Here is a 25,435-nt window from a genome sequence, read left to right as displayed (position 1 = left end):
TGTTAGTGGGAGGATGTTAATAAATCCAGATGGGGAGGAGATGGGGAAGGGGAGGGCCCGACAAACCGGGCTGGCAGCTGTCCCCATGGTCAAGAGACCTCGGGCAGCACCGACTACACACGTCCTTACCTTATGAAGGCTGAAGGAAGTTTATGTGTGTGTGTGTGTGTGTGTGTGTGTGTGTGTGTGTGTGTGTGTGTGTGCGCACGCGCTTAAGTTTTCATATGTAAGTTTTGAACAAATTTATAACCTTATCGGGTCTCGTCTGGGTCAACTTAATCTTTCATCCTCTCATCTGATAAATATTATACGTTGAGGCTGAGCAATATACTTTAAAAGGTCAACTCCAGATGGAAAGTTAATTTTCTGAGTGAAAGCAGAAATTTCAAAGTTCATATTACCGACGTACTGGCCCATGAGATCATACAAACCTCCACTTCATGCGGCCAAACCTGGTAGGATGAGGGAGGGATAACCCACCTGTAGGTTGAGGAAGGTGACGCCATCATTAGTACAGCACCATCTCAAGGCTCGCTTTATCATCTCCGACACCATCGCCTCATCTCTGAAACACAACCAACTTTACGATACCTAATATTATTTACACAAACACACAAAATCTATATTTACACATTATTTGTATAGAGTACGCAAAAAAAGCTGAATTTATAATTGTCATATATAATCATGCATTCCACGGTCATTTTAACCTGTTACTGATCGTATAAAACTACTATGACAAGCTATTACGCTACCATAACACACCACCAACACCTACCACAACCTACTACTACCACAACATCCGATGAGATATTTGCCAGAGTATTAAAGGAGTGTAAGGAAGAGCTTACTATGCCCTTCGCAAAGTTGTTTAACATGTCCTTAAAAACGGGTGTAGTACCAGAATCCTGGAGGATAGCAAATGTAATGCCGATTTTCAAGAAGGGAGATAGATCACTATCCTCTAACTACCGTCCAATCAGTCTAACATCAAAAGTAGGCAAATTACCGGAAGCAATCATTTCAAACTCTATTCGAAATCACCTGGAGAAGCACCGATTGATCAATGATTCCCAGCATGGCTTCACAAGCGGACGTTCATGTCTAACTAAGCTATTAACATTCTTTTCATCAGTTTTCGAATCGGTGGACGAGGGGCACAATTATGATGTGGTATATCTCGACTTTAGCAAAGCCTTCGACAGAGTCCCCCACGAAAGACTAATTAGAAACGTAGAAGCACATGGCATCAAAGGTAATATCCTTAAATGGATTAGGGCGTGGTTACAGGACAGGAAACAGCGAGTGAGCATTAACGGCACGAAATCCGATTGGAGCAACGTGACTAGTGGAGTTCCCCAAGGCTCAGTACTTGGACCAATATTATTTATTATATACATAAACGACATAGATATCGGTGTAGACAGCAACTTAAGTAAATTTACTGATGACACTAAAATAGGGCGTGCAATTAAATCTGACGAGGACTCCGAAAAACTACAGGAAGATCTAAAAATAAATTTCGAATGGTCTGAAAATTGCAGATGAAATTCAATGTGGACAAATGTAAAGTACTCAGTATAGGAGATGTAAACAGGGAAACCAGATACCAGATGAACAACGATGTTATTGAGAAATCCGACTGCGAGAAGGATTTAGGAGTGCAGTCAGTTCTGCTATAATGAGATAGTTGTGTTCTTGTAAAACATCGTGTTATAGAAATTCGAGTAATAGAAATAACAGGACTTATGGAGAAAATAGGGTTAGATGCAGATTACTCGAAATCGAAAAAAAATTAGTAGTTAGCCTAACACAAAGGATAGCATAGTCTAAATAAATGTTACATTCATATCTAATAATGAAATTATACAGTAAATGTAACACTTTACCTTGAAAAAATATGAATATAACTTGATGGGGGAGAAGGGTGATTTTGAGGTTGATAACATCGAGCTTCTCTTCAAGTGTTATAGCCTTTCTTTTACGATCATCACCGGGAATGCGATCACCTAACGCTTCTTGGAGATATTCTTCTTTACCATATTCACAGTTAATATCACAAAATTGGAGAAATAGTAAGCAAAAATCGAGTTACAGCAAACAAGCGTTCGCGTTTTACAAATATCGTTCTTCTATTCATAAATCGCGTTAGAGCCAATTCGCATTGTCAAAAACACGCTTTATAGCAGAACTCACTGTAATGATAAGTAGGAATTTTAAGCCAAGTAAACAATGTGTATTTGCTCGAAACAAGGCTAATAAAGTACTTGGGTTCATACAAAGGAGTGTTAGTTACAAGACTAGCGAGGCCATCCTAAAACTATATCTTGTGCTTGTGAGGCCTCACTTGGATTAGGCAGTTCAATTCTGGTCACCGTATTACAGAATGGATATAGAATCCTTGGAAAGAATTCAGAGGAAAATGACAAGACTAATCCCAGGCATTAGGAACCTTGAGAACAGAGACAGGTTAAAGCATCTTAATTTGCACTCCCTCGCGAGACGTAGAGTGGGGGGTAATATGATAGAGGTGTATAAATGGAAGTCAGGGCTAAACAAAGGGGACATAACAAAGGTACTCAAACTATCCAATCAGGAGTGAACTCGTAACAATGGTTTTAAATTAGACAAATTTAGATTTAGGCGCGAAATAGGTAAATATTGGTTTGGAAATAGAGTAGTGGACGAGTGGAACAAGTTACCATATACGTATCATCATTAACTCGAATACGCTGGATAGCTTCAAACATATGTTGGATGGATATATGAGCAATAGAGGTTGGGTGTAAATGGGACTGCCCAGTTTGGGCCACTAGGCCAGCTGCAGTTTCCTCCATTCTTATGTTCTTAACACCACCACCTATCACAACACATCACCACCTATCACAACACATCACTTCCTACCACAACACACCTCCACCAGAAATACAACACAAACACACTCATCAGTCTTTGACACAACAGGTCCAAGACGCCACACAGCCTACCTGGCCAAGCCCTGAGACTGGTCCTTGGGGGTGAAGTCCATGAACACGACCCTTGGCAGTGGGTGAGGACTGTGGGAGCGGATCTGCTTCTTCCCGTGGTATTGCGTCACCAGGAACACACGCAGTGACCGACAGTACCTGGCGAGGAACACAAAGGAGAAACCCAATAAAATGTGCATAAAAATAAATAGGGGAATAACACAGCAGATTAAAACATGTTAACAACGTATTAAAGATTAATATCTTACGGTATTAACCTTAAGTAAGTGTACACCTCATGACCATACCTGCCATCATGTCCCCGGACAGGACTGTCTGCTGGATGTTAAGATATGGATGGTCTGTGGTGATAAGGAAAACACAGATTTGAGGTCGATCTTCCTAAATTTACTAGAGCAGGCCACCCACCTACTCACCACGGCTGAGAGTCCTCCCTAAAGTTCACAAACGTAAGGTGCCGATGAGGCCCACAACATCTGGGACAGGTAGCGCACCGCACAGACTGGCCTTTAGGGGGGGCGAACAAGGGCGACCACCAGTGGCCCCGCGCGTGTGGGGGCCCCGCGGGGCCCAGCACTAGACCCAGTGACCTCGGACACATTACCTGTTGACTGGTTAATCTGACCTGACGGCTTATGCCACCATCGCAACCGTGACCTTACCATCCATAGTGACAGTCCCATGTGGGTTGGTGAGGGTGGGGTCCTCTGACCGCATAATCTGGGGCCCCGCAGTGGCTGAGTTGTCCGGGGCCCCACACCCTCCTAGGGACGGCCCTGCCCGTAAGACAGTTAAGTCTAGGACCCCAGTAGTTGATGAAAAACCTACTGTTCCAGAGTCCCCAGCTTAGTGTTTACACATAGTGTGTAACATGGTTCGGCTTATGTATAGGATGTTTATTTGCGAGTTTAGTTTAGTCCTCGCGGATCTTGGATGGTAGGTGACCGAGCAATGTAATATCCCCTGTCGAATAGGCAGAAGCATTATATAAATGGGTTAATTACATTTGATTTATATATTCTATCATCCCCTGTAACTTTCCACCGGCTATGAGGTGACATGTTCAGAGCACGTGATAAGGTGTGCCCACGGGAAGCCGCGTCATATTGTGCTGAGTTAAGGCATTAAGTAGCCGGCTCCCTGGCCACCTAAAGCGGGCAGTAGTTTGATATCCTTGACTAGAGGAAGACGTAATTTGAGAGCCATCGTGGATGGTTCCGTCTTCCGTCGAGGGAGGACGACATATATGTCCTTTTCTCCCTCGATGGGTCACTACTCATTAGCATTGTGACTCAACGCCTTACACAGATCGGACCTATAATAGAAGGTCTATTTTACATAGCCTCCGTCCTTCTCTTAACACTCATACAGTGATAAGTTAAGGTGACCTATACTTCGGAACTGTACCCTAGATAGTTCCAAAATAAATGGATAACAGACGATTGGGTTTCACTACTAAAACCCAATATAATATAAATGTTCCCGCCTCATTAACCTCGACAAAATCAGCAGTTAACCGGCTAGAACATGTGTGTGTGTGTGTGTGTGTGTGTGTGTGTGTGTGTTTTGGAGAGTGCGTGCGTGTGTGTTTTGGAGAGTGCATGTGTGTTTTGGAGAGTGTGTGCGTGTGTGTGTGTGTGTGTGTTTTGGAGAGTGCATGTGTGTATGTGTGTTTTGGAGAGTGCATGCGTGTGTGTTTTGGAGAGTGTGTGCGTGTGTGTTTTGGAGAGTGTGTGTGTATTGGAGAGTGCGTGTGTGTGTGTGTGTGTTTTGGAGAGTGTGTGTGTGTGTGTGTTTTGAGAGTGTGCGTGTGTGTGTGTTTTGGAGAGTGCGTGCGTGTGTGTTTTGGAGAGTGCGTGCGTGTGTGTTTTGGAGAGTGCGTGCGTGTGTGTGTGTGTTGTAGAGTGCGTGTCAGTCTGGTAATCAATTTTACATTAATATTGCAATCTTACATAGTAACACACGCTCATAAGATCACCTACTTGGTAAAGCCGTGTTGGTGGAAGGTTAGGGAGGACTTCTCAGTGTCGACGTCTAGGTCCAACAGCCCGGTCAAAGGGGTGTCCTGAGGGAGGCGACGAGAGAACAACATTTTAATACTCTCGGAGAACAACGGCAGCTTAGAAGCGGCCGAGAGTACAATAAATGACAATTCCCGTGATATGTTTTGTTGGTGCAGGGTGGATGGGCGAGCCAGGCACTGTTTGAGCTGGTGGTGTTTTATGATTTTTTTTTACCCAATTGCTTGGTGTTTCGTGACGGTGTTCGGCTCTCAAGTCTTTGATAAGCATAACCTTACCTAACCCCAGTGGGCCTATGTTTACAAAGAGAGAGAGAGAGAGAGAGAGAGAGAGAGAGAGAGAGAGAGAGAGGTGTTATTGTTAGGTCACCCACCAAAGTCTCGACGCCCAGGACACGGACGGAGGAGCTGCGGAAGGACAGGTAGGAGTTGAGGCGTTCCAATACGACGTTCGAATCCTCGTAATCTCGACTGAACAAGTTCTTCTTTCCAAGGTGTGGTGTGAAGTCCCGGTAGCTGAGCAAGGAACGTCCACTCTCAGTGGTGGATTCATCGTCATTTGGGTCCCGTACCCACACCCGCAGACCCCTGTGAGAGGAAACACAGCTTAGAGGGAGAGAAACGGAGGAGCGGGCGTAGAAAAGAGAGGGACAAACAGAAACAAGAAAAGGACAAAAGGAGAAGAGAGGTAAGGTACGATGAATGAGTGGGACGGTGGCAAAGGGAGGGAGGGAGGGAGAATACTTAGAATAGGAATGAAAAGAAACAGGAAACGCACCTCTACCCAGAGAAGATATGGAAGGTGTTAAGTGAGTGAGACTGGACAGGATAGTAGCTGTGGAAGAGGCAAGATAATGGTCTAACAACCAAAGATGACTATTGTCAAGGGAGTGAAGGGTGTGGTGATGGTGGTGGTAATGGTGGTGTTAGTGGTGGTGGCGGCTCTGGGGTGGTAGGGATGGTAGTGATAGTGGGGGGTGGTAGTGGTGAGAGCAGTGGTGATGGTAGTGATGGCGGCTGTAGGGTGGTGATGGTGGCCAGACTTACAAATGATATTCATATGGAGGAAAACACGACGACCTTTGAGTAAGACGACCATGAGGTAGTTTATGTATAGTGTAGACGTCGCGCAATGTTTACAATTATCTCCCCTCGAGAAGATGTGAGTGAGAGGAAAGAGGTTCATAACTATGTTCCTTGTGAGTCTCGGGAGGAAGAAGATCGTTAAGAGAAAAGCAGTATCGTCACTAATATGGAACACACTGGTTTAGAAAACATTATACTTGAGGAAAAACAAATATCGACGATGAGTATGAGTTCAGTCCACTCGATCACTTCTTTGCTGAAACAGAAAATAATGTGGATGGATGAGTCCAAGAATAAACTTCGAAGATCTAGTGAGTTTGACTTGAAACTATTTTTATTCGCGTATATTTTATTTGTGAGTTGTTTCGTAGAGTTAGAAGTACAGTTCCCGAGGCGGACGATGATAACATTTTCATAAGGACTCGCCTTACTCCAGGCTTCTTGTACTTCTTCATCATGAGGAAGTGAAGGGCAGGTGGAAGTTTTCAGTGATTCGTCTCTCTTAACACATGAATCTACTGTATAAAGGACTTTATTTTCACCTCTGGTTGGTCCCCAAGGCTCAAAGTGGTAGTGAAGATAGTGTAGCCAAGAACGTTGACTACTGCACCTCAAAGACAAGGAAAAGGCAGGCCGTGTTGGCACTTCCAGGGTACATTAGATAATTTCATTGGCCTTAACAACACTGACACGAGACAAACACACGTAACAGACAGTGGTGAAGTGGTATCAGACATTATTACCTGATGATTAAAAACCCTAATAATGATACCTGGTGGGTTAGGTTAGGTGTAATCATCAGTTGAAATAAGCAGGGTGCCTAATCTTCATGTGATCAAAAATATAAAGAAAAAGAGATAAATTATGACAAGAAAAACCCAAGTAAGAGAATGGTAGTGTGTGTACCTGAGGTGCGTGGTGATAGGCCAGGAGTCGGGGAGGTAGGAGGGCAGGCCAGCTGAGGTACACGCGAGGCTGTCACATGCCACCACTTCACATCCCTCGCGGTCACTCAGCCATTCGTTGGCTTGTTGCACCGTCTCACTGTAACAAAACACTATCCTTAATCCAGAACTGAAGATTAGGAATCCCAGAATATTTTCCCCTATGATCAAATACTCTAAACCAGCCCCTCAAGTGGTGTTTGGATGTTAAATCATCAGGTGAAATATGGTGGGTGCCGATATGAATTACAAACATTATCGTACAAGTTCACATTGTATAGAGATTTATCAAAGGGGACACATTACTTCACTGTATTAGTAAAGGTTTGGGACAATGTGTTCAGCAATAAGTGTGTTCACTCGCACCACCGACTCTCTTAATTATGTCGTTCTGGACGGTCACTTCAAGTCCATATGTGTCCAGACCTATAAGTGTAGTAGAAGTGGTTCATGGACCAGTAATACTTGGTTTACATACAATAACTCAAGACTAAGGCGTGAGTGTGAAATATTTACGAGTCAACCCACTACATAATTTTCTTATTCAGTGACAGTAAAGATCCCGACCCCGCACAATATTGAGACTATGATTCATTAATAATTCTTCCACCATTCTCTTCACCAGAAAAAATATTATGAAAGCATCAGTGAAAGTTTTAATGAAACATAATTGCTTAATTTATTAATACAAGTCGACGAATTTACTACTAAAATGTTTTGAAAACAAAAACAAAAACATTCCCTTTAAACGCCCAAGCTCTCTCCTCAACAAAGGTAACACACTTGGTAGCTTAACGGATCTACACAGTACAGTTCTGGCTTTCTACACTAAGTGAAAATTTTAAGCATAAGTTATCATAATTAAAAAAAAATCATAAAATTGGATTTATTCATAAGCAAACAAAACTGAACATATTGACACGTATCAGAACCTGACCTGACCTACAACATAAGGAGTGAAATGAACAAACTCACAGTAGAGACATACCAACAAGCAAACAGAAACAAACAATATCCTCACCGGACAGCTGTCAATTGTTTTTCTTCACATCAAGTTTGTATTGCGATAAATATGTATTGCCCATTCCTGATTATTTTAATTGTTAATTAATCCTTTCACTACGATGTCTTCTTATCTATTTTATTCTGGTTACCGCCAGACGATTTTATTCGGCTGGGGAAGTTCCATCTCGTAGCGTCGCTGCTTCTACAAGATATAGATTCAAACATATCCATAATCCATTTGGTCATAAATGCCCCCTTTTACAAAGGACCATCTTACTTAGAAAATTAATTCATCGCCCTCTCATCTTACTGTAACTTTAGCATTTTCATCTGGCTCGCGCTAGACGATTACATTCAGCTGAAGAAACCCTGTTGGTGTTGTCAAAGCATCATTCTACATTGTAACCTTCCCAACTGAAATACTGTACAATGTACAATACATCCCCCCCCGCCTACAGAAAAACACCTACCCCGACGCATCTCTCTCCTCTGCCTCTCGCTAACTGGGCAGATGCTTCGAATTCAGAGTTCAGTGTTTGGGGTTCAGATCTCAGGAAGAGACAGGATTGGCAACGCTAAGTGGTAAACGCAGGAGTGGAGCCAACTGTACTTTCAATATATACTTCACTTAATTAATCATATAGTACTGATAAAATAGGGATTCGACCTTTTATTTGGCCTTTCTGTAATTCTGGTTGGCCTCCTCTAGAAAAACAAACCTGGCAACCTAAAGTCCACAGTGTACAGTAGTTAACTCAGGCATCAGAATCCCATAGACTTGGGAAATTACGGCTCCATTAAGACCGCCATTCAAACTCATATAGGCTATTTAATTCATCATTTAAGATTCGGTTGAATACATAATTGGAAATCACAAACAAAATTAGGTTTTTCTTGTGTCTTTGACGGCGATTTAAAAGAATATTTATTTTTTGTCGCTGATCAATATTTATGAATATATGACCCATCACACCTCGCAATGACAATGGTATACACAAAGTGGACAGGGCTCTGAAGATGAGAGAAACTGTAGGGTATAAACAATGTAACCGTTGGCAACCTGACCTAAAGTAAAATAGGCCCTATTGATAAAAAAATAAGCTTACCTTCGTGCATACCGATGTCGTTGGTAGTGATAGTGGGTCATATCACCATAAATATTCATTTGGCGCTGAATATAAAGTTCATATTATTTTAAATCTCCATCAAAAAGAGAAGATTTTTTTTATGATTTCCAATTATGTACTCTACTGAATCTTTCCAATTTATCCTCTTCATTTGGTTAAGAAATAAAAGGGAAAAGGCTCAGCAACATGGAAAGACAAGAGGGTCCGGACTCTGAACATTCTTGTGTGGAGACTTCTGTGACTGTCAGCCCAACATCCACACCTTCTAGGAAAATGGTGAAGAGTGTCAAGCAAACAAAGTCCTGGTCTCAAAAATCTAAACAGAAATTTTGCAAAAAGAGAAGTTTTGTAATTGGTTAAAAAAAGTCGACCAGATCCATTTCAGCTAAGGATGATGCCTTTTGTTCAATTTGTAATATTTATAAAACCTGTGGCAAATCTGAACTTGGATTGTATATCATATTAATCACACATAAGGCGATTGCTGCCATTTTTCGTTTTCGCCACACTGTCGCCGTTAATCACACGTAAGGAGATTGCTGCCATTTTCCGTTTTCGCCACACTGACTGATGGAGTTGTGGGTGGAGGAGAGGACCTGACTGATGGGGTTGTGGGTGGAGGAGAGGACCTGACTGGCGGAGTTGTGGGTGGAGGAGAGGACCTGACTGAGGGAGTTGTGGGTGGAGGAGAGGATCTACCTGGAGGGAAGAACATGGACGACTAACCTGAAGCTCTTGTAGCTGGTGGAGCAGCAGGAGGAGCTATCTGGGTCCAACGAGGGCAAGAAGTCCCTGTAGACGATGCCGAAATTAATCGCTGATTCCGGGTTCGCCACCCACCGCCCATTCTGTAAGAGGAGAACTTAATAAAAGACATAGCGAGGGAAAGAGAAGTAAAATAGAGAGAGAGAGAGTCAGAGAGAGAACGTCAGCTTGGACCTCGATTTCACATTAAATAACAAGACCCGAACACAATTACAAAGTTTCTATTCGAGGTGTTTGGCTTATGTTTTGGTCACATGGATGATAAAGGAAAACTGAGAAACGATGACGAACCGAAAAACTGCAGCTTAGTCTCTCGCATCACAATGTTTTATCGAAAATATACCCAACAATATTTCCAGTTTGAATGTGACCTGGTGTAGGATATATCAAGAAGGGGGGCGAGAAGGAGGGTGTGCAGGAAGGGTGTGCAGGAAGGGTGTGCAGGAAGGATGTAGGACGTGCAGGGAGGGTGGAAGGTGTGCAAGAAGGGTGAAGGGTGTGCAGGGAGGGTGAAGGGTGTGCAGGGAGGGTGGAAGGTGTGCAGGGAGGGTGGAAGGTGTGCAAGAAGGGTGAAGGGTGTGCAGGGAGGGTGAAGGGTGTGCAGGGAGGGTGGAAGGTGTGCAGGGAGGGTGGAAGGGTGCAAGAAGTGAAGGTGTGCAAGAAGGGTGAAGGGTGTGCAGGGAGGGTGAAGGGTGTGCAGGGAGGGTGGAAGGTGTGCAGGGAGGGTGGAGGAAGAGCAATCTATATCAATCCCAGGTGAAATACCTCAAGGAGCCTCACACACACTACCTCTCCTCTACTGGAGCCTCACCCCCCCCTCGTCTGCACACCTTAGCCTACTTTCACTTGTTACTTTACTTTTTCAAGGTTGTGATCTTAAGTTTTGATGCAAACAAAATAGAGCAACATCAGGAAATGTTATGGGGATTAAATAACATTACTGTACAGTATTATGAATATTGTTGCTCTTCCCGTCCTCGAGTAATGCTGCCAACATAATAGTTGGATAAATAGTTACAAACAACAATGAGCAGTGACCGCCCCAACCGGCGTGAGTAGTAAGAATGTGACCAAAAATGTAAGGTGTTATTATTGAATAACTTGTAGAGTCTACCAAGCTTAGCTCCATGATTACGATGACCTAACCCCCCTTACCCCCCTCCCCCCGCAGAATACATGTTCTCGCCCTCAAGGGGTTAAGTCATCGTAATTTTTATTTTTACGGGAATAGCCCACCCTGGCACAGGTCATCGACCTACAACGGGGCCTGGTGGGGGGAGGGGGGGGATTAAGAGTAAAAATAAATTAAAAATAAAAGAGCAAAAGACTATATTAATCTACACCACGAAGATGCCGAAAAACCAGCTTTATGAAGTAACACAGATTGTAAGAGTATGGAAACACAGAAGAAGGCAGAGCATTCCACAGTTTGGCTGTGTGAGGAAAGAAGGAGGTACTATGACGAGCTATTCTAGGGTGACCGACATCCACACAGAAACGATGGCCACCGAGGGTTACGAGCCCATTGCATTGCCGGCGGTACATAGGATGCCAAATCCACTGAACATTAAAGTAGCTGTAAAAGAGAGAGAATGAACCAACATTGCTGCGAAGAGAAAGGGAAGATGAGTTAAGTCATCGTGCTCAAGGGGTTAATAATAAAAACTAACCGGCAGAGGGAGGTCTCAAATAACCAAGTTGACTTCCTATGCTTCTTAAAGTCCCAGAATTCAATCAGCAACGACACACTTCCTTGTCCTCACACTGTACAAATTAGTATACTTAAATGGGGAGCTGTATATATGTCCGTGAACTTAGTATGACTGTAACTGACCTCCAGAATTTTCATTTATGACAAACTGTGTACTCAACCTCAGAACGGACGAACAACTTGCTCGTTGTAACTTTAAAAACAATTCAAGGCTGACCTGGAACTTATCCGCGGTGAATCCTGTCTCCAGAAGCAGGGGGAGGAACAGATTGTGAGTGGTGCGTGAGGTGTGGCCGTTACTGGGGGCTGACAAGCACTGCCTCCCCTCCCCCCCCGTGCTCCCACATGCCAGGCAATACAACGAACTAACAATTATTACTCCACGTGACTCAATGTGCAGGTGGTGTGGGAGGTGGCGTCACGAAACTGTTATAATGTACAGAGATGACGACCCGTGTGTGCTTTATAAACTACAATTTACTCTATTTTTACGTTCACACTTGTAGTTTACTCCATTATTTCTCCTATTCGTCGGAAACAAAGCTTTCGAGTAAAAATTCACCCCCTTTCCTGAAAAATAAGGATACTGAAAAAACACCAATACAACTCTCCAACATTGTTCTACTCTGATTTATGGTTGAGGCCTTGTTAAAGGCAGCTGGGAGTTTCTCTGTGCATAATAAATCCACCTCTCTAAAACGTGTTCCAGAGACAACTAACACTTGAAGATAACTTCGATCCTTCATGTCACTTCCATTACATCTCACTGGAACGGTAATGAAGTTGTCCTGCTGATCAGGGCTACGGGGCAGGTGTGTTAATTACATGTCCCTCAGGTAGAACTTACGGGTTTTCCTTAAGTACAGGTTCCGCCATTCTGTTTAGAGACGTGATCTCGACACGGCCTTCATCAATTTTCTCAAAATTTAGAACAAACATTATTTAGATCAGGCCAGATAGCAATCTATTTATGGCACGGCGAAAGAACCAGGTCACGGCAGGTGTAGAGGATGGCCTGGTTTCATTGTCTGAACTAACGAGTAGTAAGAGACGAAAGAGACTAATGGACTAACGATGAACGCCACCCCAAGTGTTCTGCCAGAGTAAGGTTGGTGTGTCAGGGATAAACCTTAATTAAGTATGATGGTACAGCAGCATCAGGTTAGGTGTGGCAACTACTACACCAATTATCTGTATTTTCACAAAATTTGCACATGTGCGTTGTACCACAGTGTAAGAGCACGCCGGGAACTGGGCAGAGGACTGAAAACACACTATTAACCTCTTGAGTAAGATGATTAAACTTCTTGAGTACGATGATTTAATCTCCTGAGTACGATGACAAGCCCTTGAGACGATAACTTAACTGCTTCCCCTTGAGTACGATGACTTATCCCCTTGACTGCCACTAGTGTTTAACCTGTTGCCTGTTAAAATCCGTGACAAAGTTCATCGCTACACTTTGTACTTACGATAGATCGACCCTGTAAATTAGTAAATCAGTTCATTACATCATATAAAGTGCACAGTCTTATCTAATGGGATATATACTTAATTCTCAGCAATGTAAACACACACACACACACAGACCAGTAAATAATGTATATTTTCCAGTGTCAGGGTTGCTAAAATACATATACAAGGACCTCAGCTTTCATTAATGTATGTCCTGCGCGTGTGTGTGTGTGTGTGTTAGCACCAATGAGTGGCTCACTTGATACACCCACCCACGAAAGTTCCAAGAGTTATGATTGGTTCATTTCGTTCACTGGCGTATGCTTCCAATATCGATTACAACTGACGCAGTATAGCGTATACAGGAAGATGGCTGGAGTGAGGGAGTCAACAATATAGTGTGCCAGGAACTCCTCTTTGTTTACAGTCAAGTGGACTGGCTTGAAACATCTCACTAACGTCCACCGCGACACAATATGGTCACAATAGTCCCATATTGTTTATCACTGTTTTTCGTAATGTAGTTTTAGAGATAAATTGTTTGCATAACAATCTGGAGCACAATTGTTGCCAGCAGGTGAACTCTTCGTACTTGGAGGTGCAATAATGTAAAGTAAAATGTCGATGGTGTAGCGTTAACGTATTTAGCTGACACCACCGCCATCCAAGGTTCAATGCCCGCCTGGGTTTTCTCCAGGTACTCCTGTTACCTCTGGTACTAACACTGGAAAACCGCGACCAGTTACTAACTAGTAAGTGACGAATAAAATGGGTAAAAAGTAATAATAGAAACCAACATAATGCCAGACGCTGTCTACAACACAGAGGAAGGAAGGTGTTGGTGGTGTGGGCGACAGCTGCCGCCATCCTCATGCCTGTCATGGTTATGACGCCACTCGGCCCTGGGTGGGGTCATATCACGTGTCTTCCTCACTGTGTTTTGGTCACCTTCGCTCTCACCCCGCATGTCTCACTGTTTCTAATCAGCTTTGCTGTTCAAGTTATTCTTCACCGACTTCAAATTTGACACCGAAAATATTCCTAACTAACCTGTATTTCTCACTTTACTCTACCTTCACCGTCAGGAAGGCTGTTAACTAACCTCGAATTTCTCCGCAGTGAAGCCAGTCGCATGTAAGGAGGCGGAGCACATGCTGGTGAGAGGCGCGGCGGAGGTGTGGACAGTGGCAGGGGTTAGCGAGCACTGAGGACACACCCACCAACACACCTACTTGAAGTTGGTGGTAAATACGGTGTTAACACAAAGTACAGTCGAGGTGGTATAGCACTCCTTACCTGAGTGACGGGGAGGACACCTGGTAATTATCGTGTTACGTGAGAACACCTGTTGGTGCCTGGGGGACACTGCAGGTATGTGAGGAGACTTGTTCGTATGTGAGAACAACGTTTGTTATGTGAGGCCAATTATTGGTGTGTGAGGGCAACTGTTGATGTGTGAGGACAACTGTTGATGTGTGAGGACAACTGTTGATGTGTGAGGACAACTGATGATGTGTGAGGAAACTGTTGATGTGTGAGGACAACTGATGATGTGTGAGGAACTGTTGATGTGTGAGGACAACTGTTGATGTGTGAGGACAACTGTTGATGTGTGAGGACAACTGATGATGATGTGAGGACAACTGTTGATGTGTGAGGACAACTGTTGATGTGTGAGGACAACTGTTGATGTGTGAGGACAACTGTTGATGTGTGAGGAAACTGTTGATGTGTGAGGAAACTGTTGATGTGTGAGGAAACTGTTGATGTGTGAGGAAACTGTTGATGTGTGAGGAAACTGTTGATGTGTGAGGAAACTGTTGATGTGTGAGGAAACTGTTGATGTGTGAGGAAACTGTTGATGTGTGAGGACAACTGTTGATGTGTGAGGACAAGAGTTGATGTGTGAGGACAACTGTTGATGTGTGAGGACAACTGTTGATGTGTGAGGACACATATTAGTAAGAGACGACCTAAAATACATGTTTCTCACAGTACAGGAGTCACTTGTTTCAGTCGATATGGTTGCAAGTTATTGATGGATGTATGGCTGTCAGGATAAATATTAAACAAGCCAAAGGTAGAATTTTATAATAATAAACTATTCATCATTATTTTGGATCAGGAGAATTTTCCAAATTTTCGTATATTTGCTTAAATAATGAAGAAAATTATATTAATGAATTGGCAACTCGACTGCAACCAGAGTTGCCACAAGACTCTCACATGTTTGGTTATACATGGTTGTGGTTGAAGATATTTGGCTATACGTGGTTGTTATGTAAGGTAAAGTGCACCCTGTACACTGTTCAATACATTACAGTCAGATCGACCCCTGGTACAGTACATAACAAACAGTTCGACCCCTGGTACAGTACATTACAGTCAGATCGACCCCTGGTACAGTACATTACAAACTGATCGACCCCTGGTACAGTACATTACAGCCCTGAGTTGGTGTTAAACGGTTCGTTATATAGGTCACTGTCACAACAAAACCAGCGATTGCTTCAGCGGGTCTCGGCCACGTGCAATATTTATTTTGTATTTATTTTTGACCAATTCAGTTCCATATGCCGAGTGAAAAAAGAGGGGATTATATGGATTTTTTTATATTTTATTATTATTATTATTATTATTTATTTTTTTTTTTACAGGGACTAGCCCACCCGGGCACAGGTCATTGACCCACATCGGGGTCTGGGGGGCGAAAATGTAATAATAATAATAATAATAATAATAATAATAATAATAATAATAATAATAAACATTAAATTTATATTAAAAATACAAAATTAAAATGAAATAATTATTCATAGTAAATAAAATTTACAATAAAAATACAAAATTATGAATAATAATGATAACAATAATAATAACAACACTGTAATAATAATAATAAAGAACATATATACAAAAATTAAAACAAAAATCAATAGTGAGAAACAACATATGTCTGTTGTGTTGTTAATAGTAAGAGAAACAAATGAGACCCTGTAATTGTGTGTAAATGAGGCAGAAAGTCACATCAGCAACCTGGGACTTGGTCACAATTTTCGTGATGCCATATGGCAGCAGGGTCTACCATTAGACAACACATTATGCTTCCAATATCTTCCCAGGTGGTAGTACCTCCCACCATGCTAGCTTATTTCATTTCAAGATTAACCATCCTAACGCTAACATAACCTAATGTAATTTAACCTGACATAATCTAATCTAACATAATATAGCCTAATCTAACATAACTTAACCACAGCTTAACCTGACCTAGCGTAATCTAATCTAACATAACCTAATCTAACCCAACGTAACCTAATTTAACCCAAAGTGACCTAATTTAACCTAACATGCCCTAATTTAAAATAACCTACTGTAATTTAACATAACCCAATCTAATATAGCCTAATTTAACCTAATCTAACCCCCCCACCCTCCCCCAGTAGCGTTAGTGTGGCTAATCTTCTGGTAAAATTAGCTGGGAGAAGGGCTAATCTTCACGTAATCCAAAAACTATGTTGTGTTTACTCAGCTACTGTCATAATTATGTAACCGGTGATAGTCAGGGGAGAGTGTAAACGCAGATAGTCCAGATTTACGCGCGCTTTCTTTACTGGTGTCCGGTTCCGGCTCAATAAAATCGACTGAGTTACTCTCGCCCGCTCGTGTTCCGCTGACCGCTACATTACCTTCCGAGACTCACCCATGATGACTAATACCTCCCTCACACACTACACTTCTTCCTCATCACACTCACACTCACTACACTTCTTCCTCAACACTCACACTCACTACACTTCTTCCTCATCACACTCACACACACTACACTTCTTCCTCCTTCCTTTCGCACTGTAACTTCATATTTGGCCCGACAGACAAAATCCCACCGACTTATTTCCCTGCAGACAAAATCATAGCGACTAATTTCCTTCCAAACAGAATCCCACAGAATAATTTCCTTCCGACTAGTAATCCCCTTGACAAAATCCCAGCACCACAATTCAGAAAAATAAAAATAAAACCAAATTAAAATAAAAATAAAACCAAATTACATCTACTGCAACTTTCACAACTACTGACTCCTGGCACCACAACGTAGACACAAAGGGAACCATTAATCTATCAGAATTGACGTGCCAGCAGCGTCTCTCCGACCCAATATCTGAGCCCTGGACGTCATCACAACATTGATTTACTAAGAGGGAAGTCACGTGATTCTAACATAGATACCTTGAGGGGGAGAGATTCAATCGTGATAGGTGGATGATTAGTTTCCTCACATGGCTCTCAACATTATGACGGAACACTGTCTGAGCCATACCCTGGGCCATTTTCTAAATACTTGGGACATGCCATCGGGTGGGTCATAGTGAAGGCACGTGATTATCATTCGTGTCCAAATGTCTGGGAGAGTCTGGGACATACCATCGAGTAGATCAAGATGGCTTTAGGTATTGTCAATCAATTTAATTTCATACACCACCTCACCCTTATTAACTACACATTCTGGGAAGTACCGAGTAACATGACCAAACTAAGGTTCTTGCTTTACGTCGACTCCTGAATTAATTACACAGTGATTAACGTAGTTTCCCCACCTCTGGATTAAAGAATAGAAAATGTGGATAACCAATGAGTGATTGTTGTCAGGAGAGATGTTCCACTAACTTCCACAACCTGTTGTGTTTTACGATACGTGAGATGTGGTGAAAGTATGTATAATGTTTCATATTATTACTACAACATTTTCGAAAAAAGATAACCCACAAATTGTAGAATTAATTTACTCCAGTGTATGTGTTTTATATATATATATATATATATATATATATATATATATATATATATATATATATATATATATATATATATATATATATATATATATATATATATATATATATATATATATATATATGTATATATGGGAAAAAGCGGAAATCCCCCCAAGCTCTTAAAGATGCCTCCATCGTCAATATTTATAAGAATAAGGATTACCGGTCAGACTGTGGCAACTACTGTGGGATCTCGCTGCTGTCCGAAGCTGGCAAGATTTTTGCCCGAGTCCTCCTAAACAGACTTCTTCCTGAGGCGGAGAACTTCCTCCCAGAATCTCAATGTGACTTTAGACCATCACGTGGCACCACTGACATGAGCTTTGCTGCCGCCAGATACAAGAAAAGTGTGGAGAACAACGTCGTGACCTGTACATGACTTTCATCGACCTAACCACGGCCTTCGACTCGGTCAACAGGGAAGCCCTCTGGTGGACCCTCAGCCGTTTTGGCTGCCCACCAAAATTCATCGCCATTGTGAGGCAACTTCACGATGGCATGAACGGGAGTGTCCTGCACAATGGCACCCAGTCTGAGTTCTTCCCCATCCAAACGGGTGTTAAACAAGGTATGTGTACTGGCACCAACTCTCTTTTCCATTTTCTTGGCTGCCTTCCGAGGAGAGACGCCTGTGACCAACACGACCAGAGGGACAGTGGGGCAATACTGCTGTACTACGAGGTGGGTGGCGTGATGTCTGGAATTTACCGATCCATCCGGGTGCACTTGTCGACGTAATGGGGTGGACGGCGGGTCAAGATGATGGTGGCCGGTTATACTCAGGTTGTAATGATGATGAAAAGGAAGAGGGGGGAGGAGGGTCAAGGAGAGGATGATTAGCATAAGGAGAAAGAGTGGGAAGGAGGTAGGAAGGGAAGATAAAAACAAGGCAGACGAGGCGGGGGGGGAGGGGGAGGGGGGGGGAGGAGTGTGAGGATTGAGGAAGAAAATGAAGATTCATAAGTAAATGATATGAAGATGATTTGGGGACAAGAGGATGCGGGTAGGCCGACAGCAGGAGAGAGAGAGAGAGAGAGAGAGAGAGATCCACCACCACCAGACTGATATAGGAAGACATGTCTTACAAACATCTTAAATGGATAACGAATGTAAGAGTGGGTTTCATAGGGACCATGATGATATAATACACTAAACACAGAAAGTAATGTGACCAGCATTGAATTCGGCCGCTTTTACTTCCCAAACTTTAAGGTTAGGTACCCATTCACAGCTGGGTGGACTGGAGGTACCCCATGTGCGAACCAGTGACCACGAGAACGGGTGATGAGTGCTATATCCGTTCGGCTACCGCTTCACAAAAATTGGTAATATTTGTTCCCAAACCGACTTCAAATGATAAAGAATCCAGGAAGCAACTCACCATAGATAAATTTGGTGTGCGAATAAGAAAGGTGAAGACGAGAAATCATTCGCGTCTCATTACTGTCAGGTTATAGGAACCAAATTATTCAGTGTCCGTGGTCCAGTTTCATGGCAAGACATCTTATAAAAATAAATAAATAGATTATGTATTGGGCGAGGTTCCAGTTTAAGAATTCAGTCGATGACGAGAGCCCCGACATCCACTAAACTCACATAATTATTAAACACACAGATAATCATAGTCCTCAGTGGACGTCTCTGGTGTATAAGCCAATGCGGTCTTTCCGTTACTCCAGGCTGCCCTTGTTAAAATAATCATACTTAATGATTTAATGGATACTGAGGTTTAATTCAGTAAGACTAGGAGACAGCTTTGTAATGTAAAAGGACCTGGGTTTTGCTGAATTAATTAATTGTTGAGATTCTGTAATTGTCAAATATATGTGTAAAACTATTCATTCTTTTATTTTCATTGTTAATATCCTTAGTGCTTCGTCAATAATTTTGTGAGTATCTCATCTGTCAAACTAATTTGTTACAGCGTCAATTTATTACAAGGGAATGTCTAAGGATGAGATATAACGTCAAAGCCATAGGTGAACTGCTGTGTCCGAGTAGTAAGGGCATACGTGCGCACGTTAGTGTGTAAGCTATATTACGATCGCTGCTATCACTACTACTACTACTACTACTACTACGAATAATAATAATACACCCACGAAGGCCAAAACACGTAGACAAACAAACACGTGTACGCGAATAGTATCCCCCAATACAGTGAAGAAGCCTAGAGAGAGAGAGAGAGAGGCGTATCTACGACATACAGTATAATGTTCAAGGTTATTCTCTGTGGCATTTACGAAAAGTCGATGACTGGCTGACGTGGGGTGGGCTGATGACATTAGACTGGCCCCCTGCTGCCTCTACCCCTCACTCACTCGTCCTCACACACACACACACACACACACACAATAATATCTTCACATTTTTGTAAGGTTAAGAAGAAACGTAAGTGTAAGTGTAGGAAAATTTAGAAAGAAAATAAAAGAAAGGAAAATGAGAGAGAGAGAGGGGGGCAGGCCTTCCCCAGACTATTGTTAACAGCTGTATTCACCATACACTCACCTCCTCACCATACACTCACCTCCTCACCATACACTCACCACCTCACTATACACTCACCACCTCACTATACACTCACCTCACAATACACTCACCACCTCACAATACACTCACCTCACAATACACTCACCTCACTATACACTCACCTCTTCACTATACACTCACCACATCATACACTCACCACTTCACTATGCACTCCCGTCCAGCCAGACTCATCAGGGTGCTACTTGGTTGGCGACACAAACTAGAAAGAGCCGGAATGAACTGCCCGCTTGGCCAGGCAACAGAGGTCAGGACTGGATTGATCAGATGAGAGCTTAAAAATGTAAAGTCATTATTAACTACGATGGTTGAACCCCTGTAATAACAATGACTTAATCCCTGCGATGATTTAGTTGATCGGTCGCTATTGGGACGTAAGGCAACTGATGAGAGGAACACGTAGGAGGGACATAATTACACCAAGGAACATTTCACTAGTCAATCGCCGCCAAACTTATCACCTAAAGGAAATCCTACATTAATCTTTCTCGGTTATAATATTAAATATTGTGTTAGGTTTGGCTCGCTTGGTTAACATCCTGGAGCAAACACGCGGGAAGTACTGGGGGAACACGAGCATACTCCTACCTTCTCCCCCCCCCCTCCATTCCCAACACACACACACACACACACATGCTTTATCTAACCCGATGACTCAACACCCAAACTTTACCTGGGGTTAGATTAGGCTAGCATAAGGGTGGTTAATCTTAAGTTGATATAATGTGGGGGCAAATCTTCAAGTGATCCCGACTGCCTTATGTAAGGGGTCCGATATCTTTCGAACTGAACAATCCACACGCAGGGCTACCAATGCGAGGTATATCTCATGGGCCTTTATCAAAAACCTTCATTCGTGGTATTATTTTGTTTCGTACAAGAATTTTACAGTACTACTATACGTGTCTTACACGTGTAGTGCTCTTACCTATCACACGCATGTTGTCATTAGAGTATTGCAATCGGTGACATTTTATATACTAATACTACACTGAAATTAATTAATTAACCCCAATTAACGTATATTTTGGAGAATAATACTATGACAGTAAATTTACTACGCATATTAAACTATACACTCGACAGATTATTCTCAATTACGGACCTACGTAATTACCCTATATTACTGTGTAAAATAAATTTGCCTAGAAACAATATGGATGTAAAATTACCCTGTACTTACCTGGCCGTTCGCTGCGAGGGACGCGCTTGACATCTCTCCTGTGATTACCTAGACGTCCACGTTACCTACGCCACACGTCGATGATGTCAACACATACCTGTGTTGTAAGAGTACTGTTTTAACTTATATCTGGACTCTGTCTATCAAGGAAGAGTTGTATATTTACATCACAAATGATTTGTAAATACACACGTAGTGGGCTGCTATACCAAAGCAAACATAAATCTCCATAACACTAGATGCTCTAATTGTTATTGCTCGCTGCCCAGCTGACTTTTGTTTACAAACAAAACGCACACACACAAACACACCATCAACCTCCTTCCTCGCACAGACGTGAGGTAAGAGTGTATTAAGGTAATGCAGTAGAATGTAAACAGATGGGAGACGGCGCCGGGAATTCAACTGGTGACCGACAGAAAAACTCCTGGGAGAGTGGCGCCTGGGAGAGTGGAGCCTGGGAGAGTGGAGGCGGGTAAGTGGAACTCACTGACTATCCCGCCTCGATCGGTGCCACCTAAATCAATAGTGACAGTTGCTACTCACATAAGGACCACCCACTACTTGTTGACTTGTGTGTGTACCTGTCCATGGCGTGTGTACCTGTCCATGGTGTGTGTACCTGTCCATGGTGTGTGTACCTGTCCATGGTGTGTGTACCTGTCCATGGTGTGTGTGTACCTGTCCATGGTGTGTGTGTACCTGTCCATGGTGTGTGTACCTGTCCATGGTGTGTGTGTACCTGTCCATGGTCCGTGTGTACCTGTCCATGGCGTGTGTGTCCATACCTGTCCATGCGTGTGTACCTGTCCATACCTGTCCATGGTGTGTGTACCTGTCCATGGCGTGTGTACCTGTCCATGGCGTGTGTACCTGTCCATGGCGTGTGTACCTGTCCATGGCGTGTGTACCTGTCCATGGTGTGTGTACCTGTCCATGGCGTGTGTACCTGTCCATGGCGTGTGTACCTGTCCATGGTGTGTGTACCTGTCCATGGTGTGTGTACCTATCCAAGTGAACAAGGACTGCGGTAAAGAACACTTGTAGTTATCCAGGTGTTGCCAGGGCATCCCTATTAACCTCCTCGCACGCAATACGTCCAGGCTGTTGGTTCCCCCTTTTGTGACCTTATTACGTACAGTAGCTACAACTCCTTCAATATTGCTCTAATTAATTATAAACAAATAAACCTTAACGAAAGAAAGGGTTTTCGCATATGCCGCATCTAATGAGCGCTATCAGAACGAGTTTCCATGGCTGGTTTAGATTTTGAATTTGACGAAAAAAGCAGATTTCGAAAGATCGTTAGATTCACATTATGTTTATCTATCTATCTATCTATCTATCTATCTATCTATCTATCTATCTATTACTAATCAGCGGGAACCACCCAGTAAGGTACGGTAACTACCATTATTGTAGTTGGTGAAGTAATTCGTCCACATTTTCCACGTAAGGTTTTTTGAGTTAAAGGTTTAATTAATTTGTAAAGTATTATATTATTCTTAGTAATTAGTATCATATTATTGTTAGTAATATTAAAGTATTTTTTATGATATAATTGAATAAATCAGTAATGTTGGCAGCCCTGATTGGTCAACACAAGGCTGTTTCCCAAACTGAAAGATTTGGATTATAGTATTGTATTCGTCTTTCTATTTTTCCGTTAAGTTTTCCTTGTTGTTGCTTTTCTATATTGCGATATAAATCAATTTACATTAAAATTTGTATTAAAATTTTTATATACGATAAAGGTTGGATGTATTTTGTTATAATTCCTCATTTGATATTTTTTTTGGCAGGAGGACGGACTAGCGAGGTGATTGGTAACTTGGACCGAGGTAAACAGTGCACGTCGGGACACAGGGCGGGGAGGTGCTGCCGGTCGTTTCTCTTATCTGACCGACTCGGTTCTTTAAATGTATGGTAAGTTTTTATTTGTAGTTTATTTCGGTGGTTAAATTTATACTTGTGTAAACTTCGATATATTAAGGCCATTAGTTTGTTGATTTTGTACTAAATGGGGTTTATTTTAAAAGGACTTGTAAAAAATATTGTAGATCCTCAAGCAGCGGTCGTTAATGCTCGTAATGACATTGACTAGTTATTATAGAGAATAATTTACTATTTTTGGCTTGTATTTAAATTAATATGGTTTAGTTTTGGTCACCGTAAAGACTTTGTAAATATTTAAGTAACGTTTTATTTAATTTACGATCATACTTGTTAATATTAAGCTGTTTTCATTTCCTTACAGATGATGGATCCAATTGGTTGTTACTGCTGTTAAAGGCCAGTTTGCTGCATCAGTGGTCGTCAGCGTGGGTAGTACAGCACCTCGTCAGCGTGGATAGTACAGCACCTTCTTATTTACTGGGGTTAGTAAGTTTGCTGTATACGTAAAGTCTGCTTTACTTAACTTTGCCACTGGGGTCTAGAGGCGGTCGATCGCATCTGGACATTGTTGGCAAGTATTGGGCATGTAATGGCTCTGTTACACCCTGTTGGCAAGTACTGGGAATGTACCGTTACACAGTTGGCAAGTACTGGGGATGTACTGTCTGTTACACCCTGTTGGCACGTACTGGGAATGTACTAGCTCTTACTGTTGACCAGTACTGTACATGTACTGGCTGTTACTGTTCTGTAGTCACTAAACAGCTCACACTCGGTGCCGTCACAAGAGATTGTTCCAACAGTTCACAACTGGCTACAAAAAAAAAGAGCCTTAAAGTTTTCTGGACTTGTGGCATCAACCATAAGCTGTGGCCTCTGGTGGAGCGGGCGTCTGCTAGTTACGAACACTAGACTAAGTAATGCCCTGTTACATGATTATAAACTTGTATTAAGTCATCCCTTGCCTGCCTATAGACTGGACTATGGCATAAACTAATTGGCTTTCCCTTACACAATATGGCAATCACTCGCGGTACTGTTATTATTCATACGCGTCATCTGTTTCAATTTAGGACTTGTATGTCATTTTCCAGTCATTGGGGAACGTTTTGCTTGTTTATGCATCTACAACACGATTTAATGAGCTCGGGAAGCTCATTGCACATCTATTCAACACTTAAAGCTCCCCATCAGGGCGCTTATTTACCTTTATGGTATTATTGCAGTTTGGACCAATATTCGGAACTGTTTTAACCATCACCCTTTACATCTCCTTATTTGAAGTATTTATATAGATATCAATCTGGGGGCAAAGAATGTTAGAAATGAATGAGTTTTCCATACTTTTGGGGGATAACTCGCGGTTACTTCCCCCAGAATTAAAGGTCAAATTAGATTAAATCACACCAAAATAGACAGGATAAACGGTCATTTTTAGTCGTGCACCGGTCTTTCGATCGCTGTTATTAATGTTTTTCTTAATGTTTAGACAGTTCTCTTATTTTTCTTCTATATTTCAGCCGGATATTAAGGATAATATATCTAATTTTTCAATGTTACAATTCCTCAAGACGCAAATGTTGCCAGGATTTGTTTACATCTGGCACCGATCTTTCTTTTGATATTATAAATATTTTTCATATGGTATTTAACGAAATTCGAACGAATTTTGTATTCATTTCCGCCGGAAATCACTAGTTTCTTATCCCCCCCTAATCTTAACGGAAGTTTATTTTTCTCATTAAACCCCAAATGAATTATCAACCAACAAAACCTACCCCCACCCCACCCCCATATTTTGGAAAAAACTATTGACCAATAAGAAGTCTCTCATCCCTATAGCCGCCCCCGCACATGGGTGGTAGACGCTAAGA

The 25,435-nt window shown here is 42.2% G+C and overlaps 1 protein-coding gene and 1 long non-coding RNA gene across 6 annotated transcripts in view; one reads left to right on the top strand and one right to left on the bottom strand.

Moving 5' to 3' along the window:
• Nucleotides 1-22,175, bottom strand: part of LOC121870952 — a 28,175-nt gene extending 6,000 nt beyond the window's left edge. The window contains exons 1-8 of one of the 4 annotated variants that reach the window (XM_042372928.1): nt 21,977-22,175; nt 21,666-21,762; nt 9,896-10,017; nt 7,000-7,137; nt 5,382-5,595; nt 4,970-5,052; nt 2,988-3,125; nt 481-565 (exon numbers count right to left, since the gene is read on the bottom strand). In XM_042372928.1, the coding sequence (XP_042228862.1) occupies nt 481-565; nt 2,988-3,125; nt 4,970-5,052; nt 5,382-5,595; nt 7,000-7,137; nt 9,896-10,017; nt 21,666-21,698 (813 nt within the window). In that variant the 5' untranslated portion in view covers nt 21,699-21,762; nt 21,977-22,175. Of the gene's footprint in view, nt 1-480; nt 566-2,987; nt 3,126-4,969; nt 5,053-5,381; nt 5,596-6,999; nt 7,138-9,895; nt 10,018-14,202; nt 14,294-21,665; nt 21,883-21,966 lie in introns of those variants that run through there. The other 3 variants (XM_042372927.1, XM_042372925.1, XM_042372924.1) reach the window with 3 other exon arrangements.
• LOC121870953 lies at nt 14,245-24,331 on the top strand. 2 transcript variants are annotated; one of them, XR_006089799.1, is made up of 3 exons: nt 14,245-14,344; nt 23,468-23,591; nt 23,923-24,331. It is a non-coding gene; the product is annotated as an uncharacterized LOC121870953 (long non-coding RNA). The 2 variants fall into 2 exon arrangements; XR_006089800.1 differs by lacking the exon at nt 14,245-14,344 and adding an exon at nt 21,873-22,006.
• Nucleotides 24,332-25,435: the final 1,104 nt, after the last annotated feature.

The sequence above is a fragment of the Homarus americanus genome, unplaced genomic scaffold (assembly GCF_018991925.1).
Source record: "Homarus americanus isolate GMGI-L3 unplaced genomic scaffold, GMGI_Hamer_2.0 scaffold52512, whole genome shotgun sequence".
Lineage (NCBI taxonomy): Eukaryota > Metazoa > Arthropoda > Malacostraca > Decapoda > Nephropidae > Homarus > Homarus americanus.
This window is presented reverse-complemented; position numbering and strand designations above follow the sequence as displayed.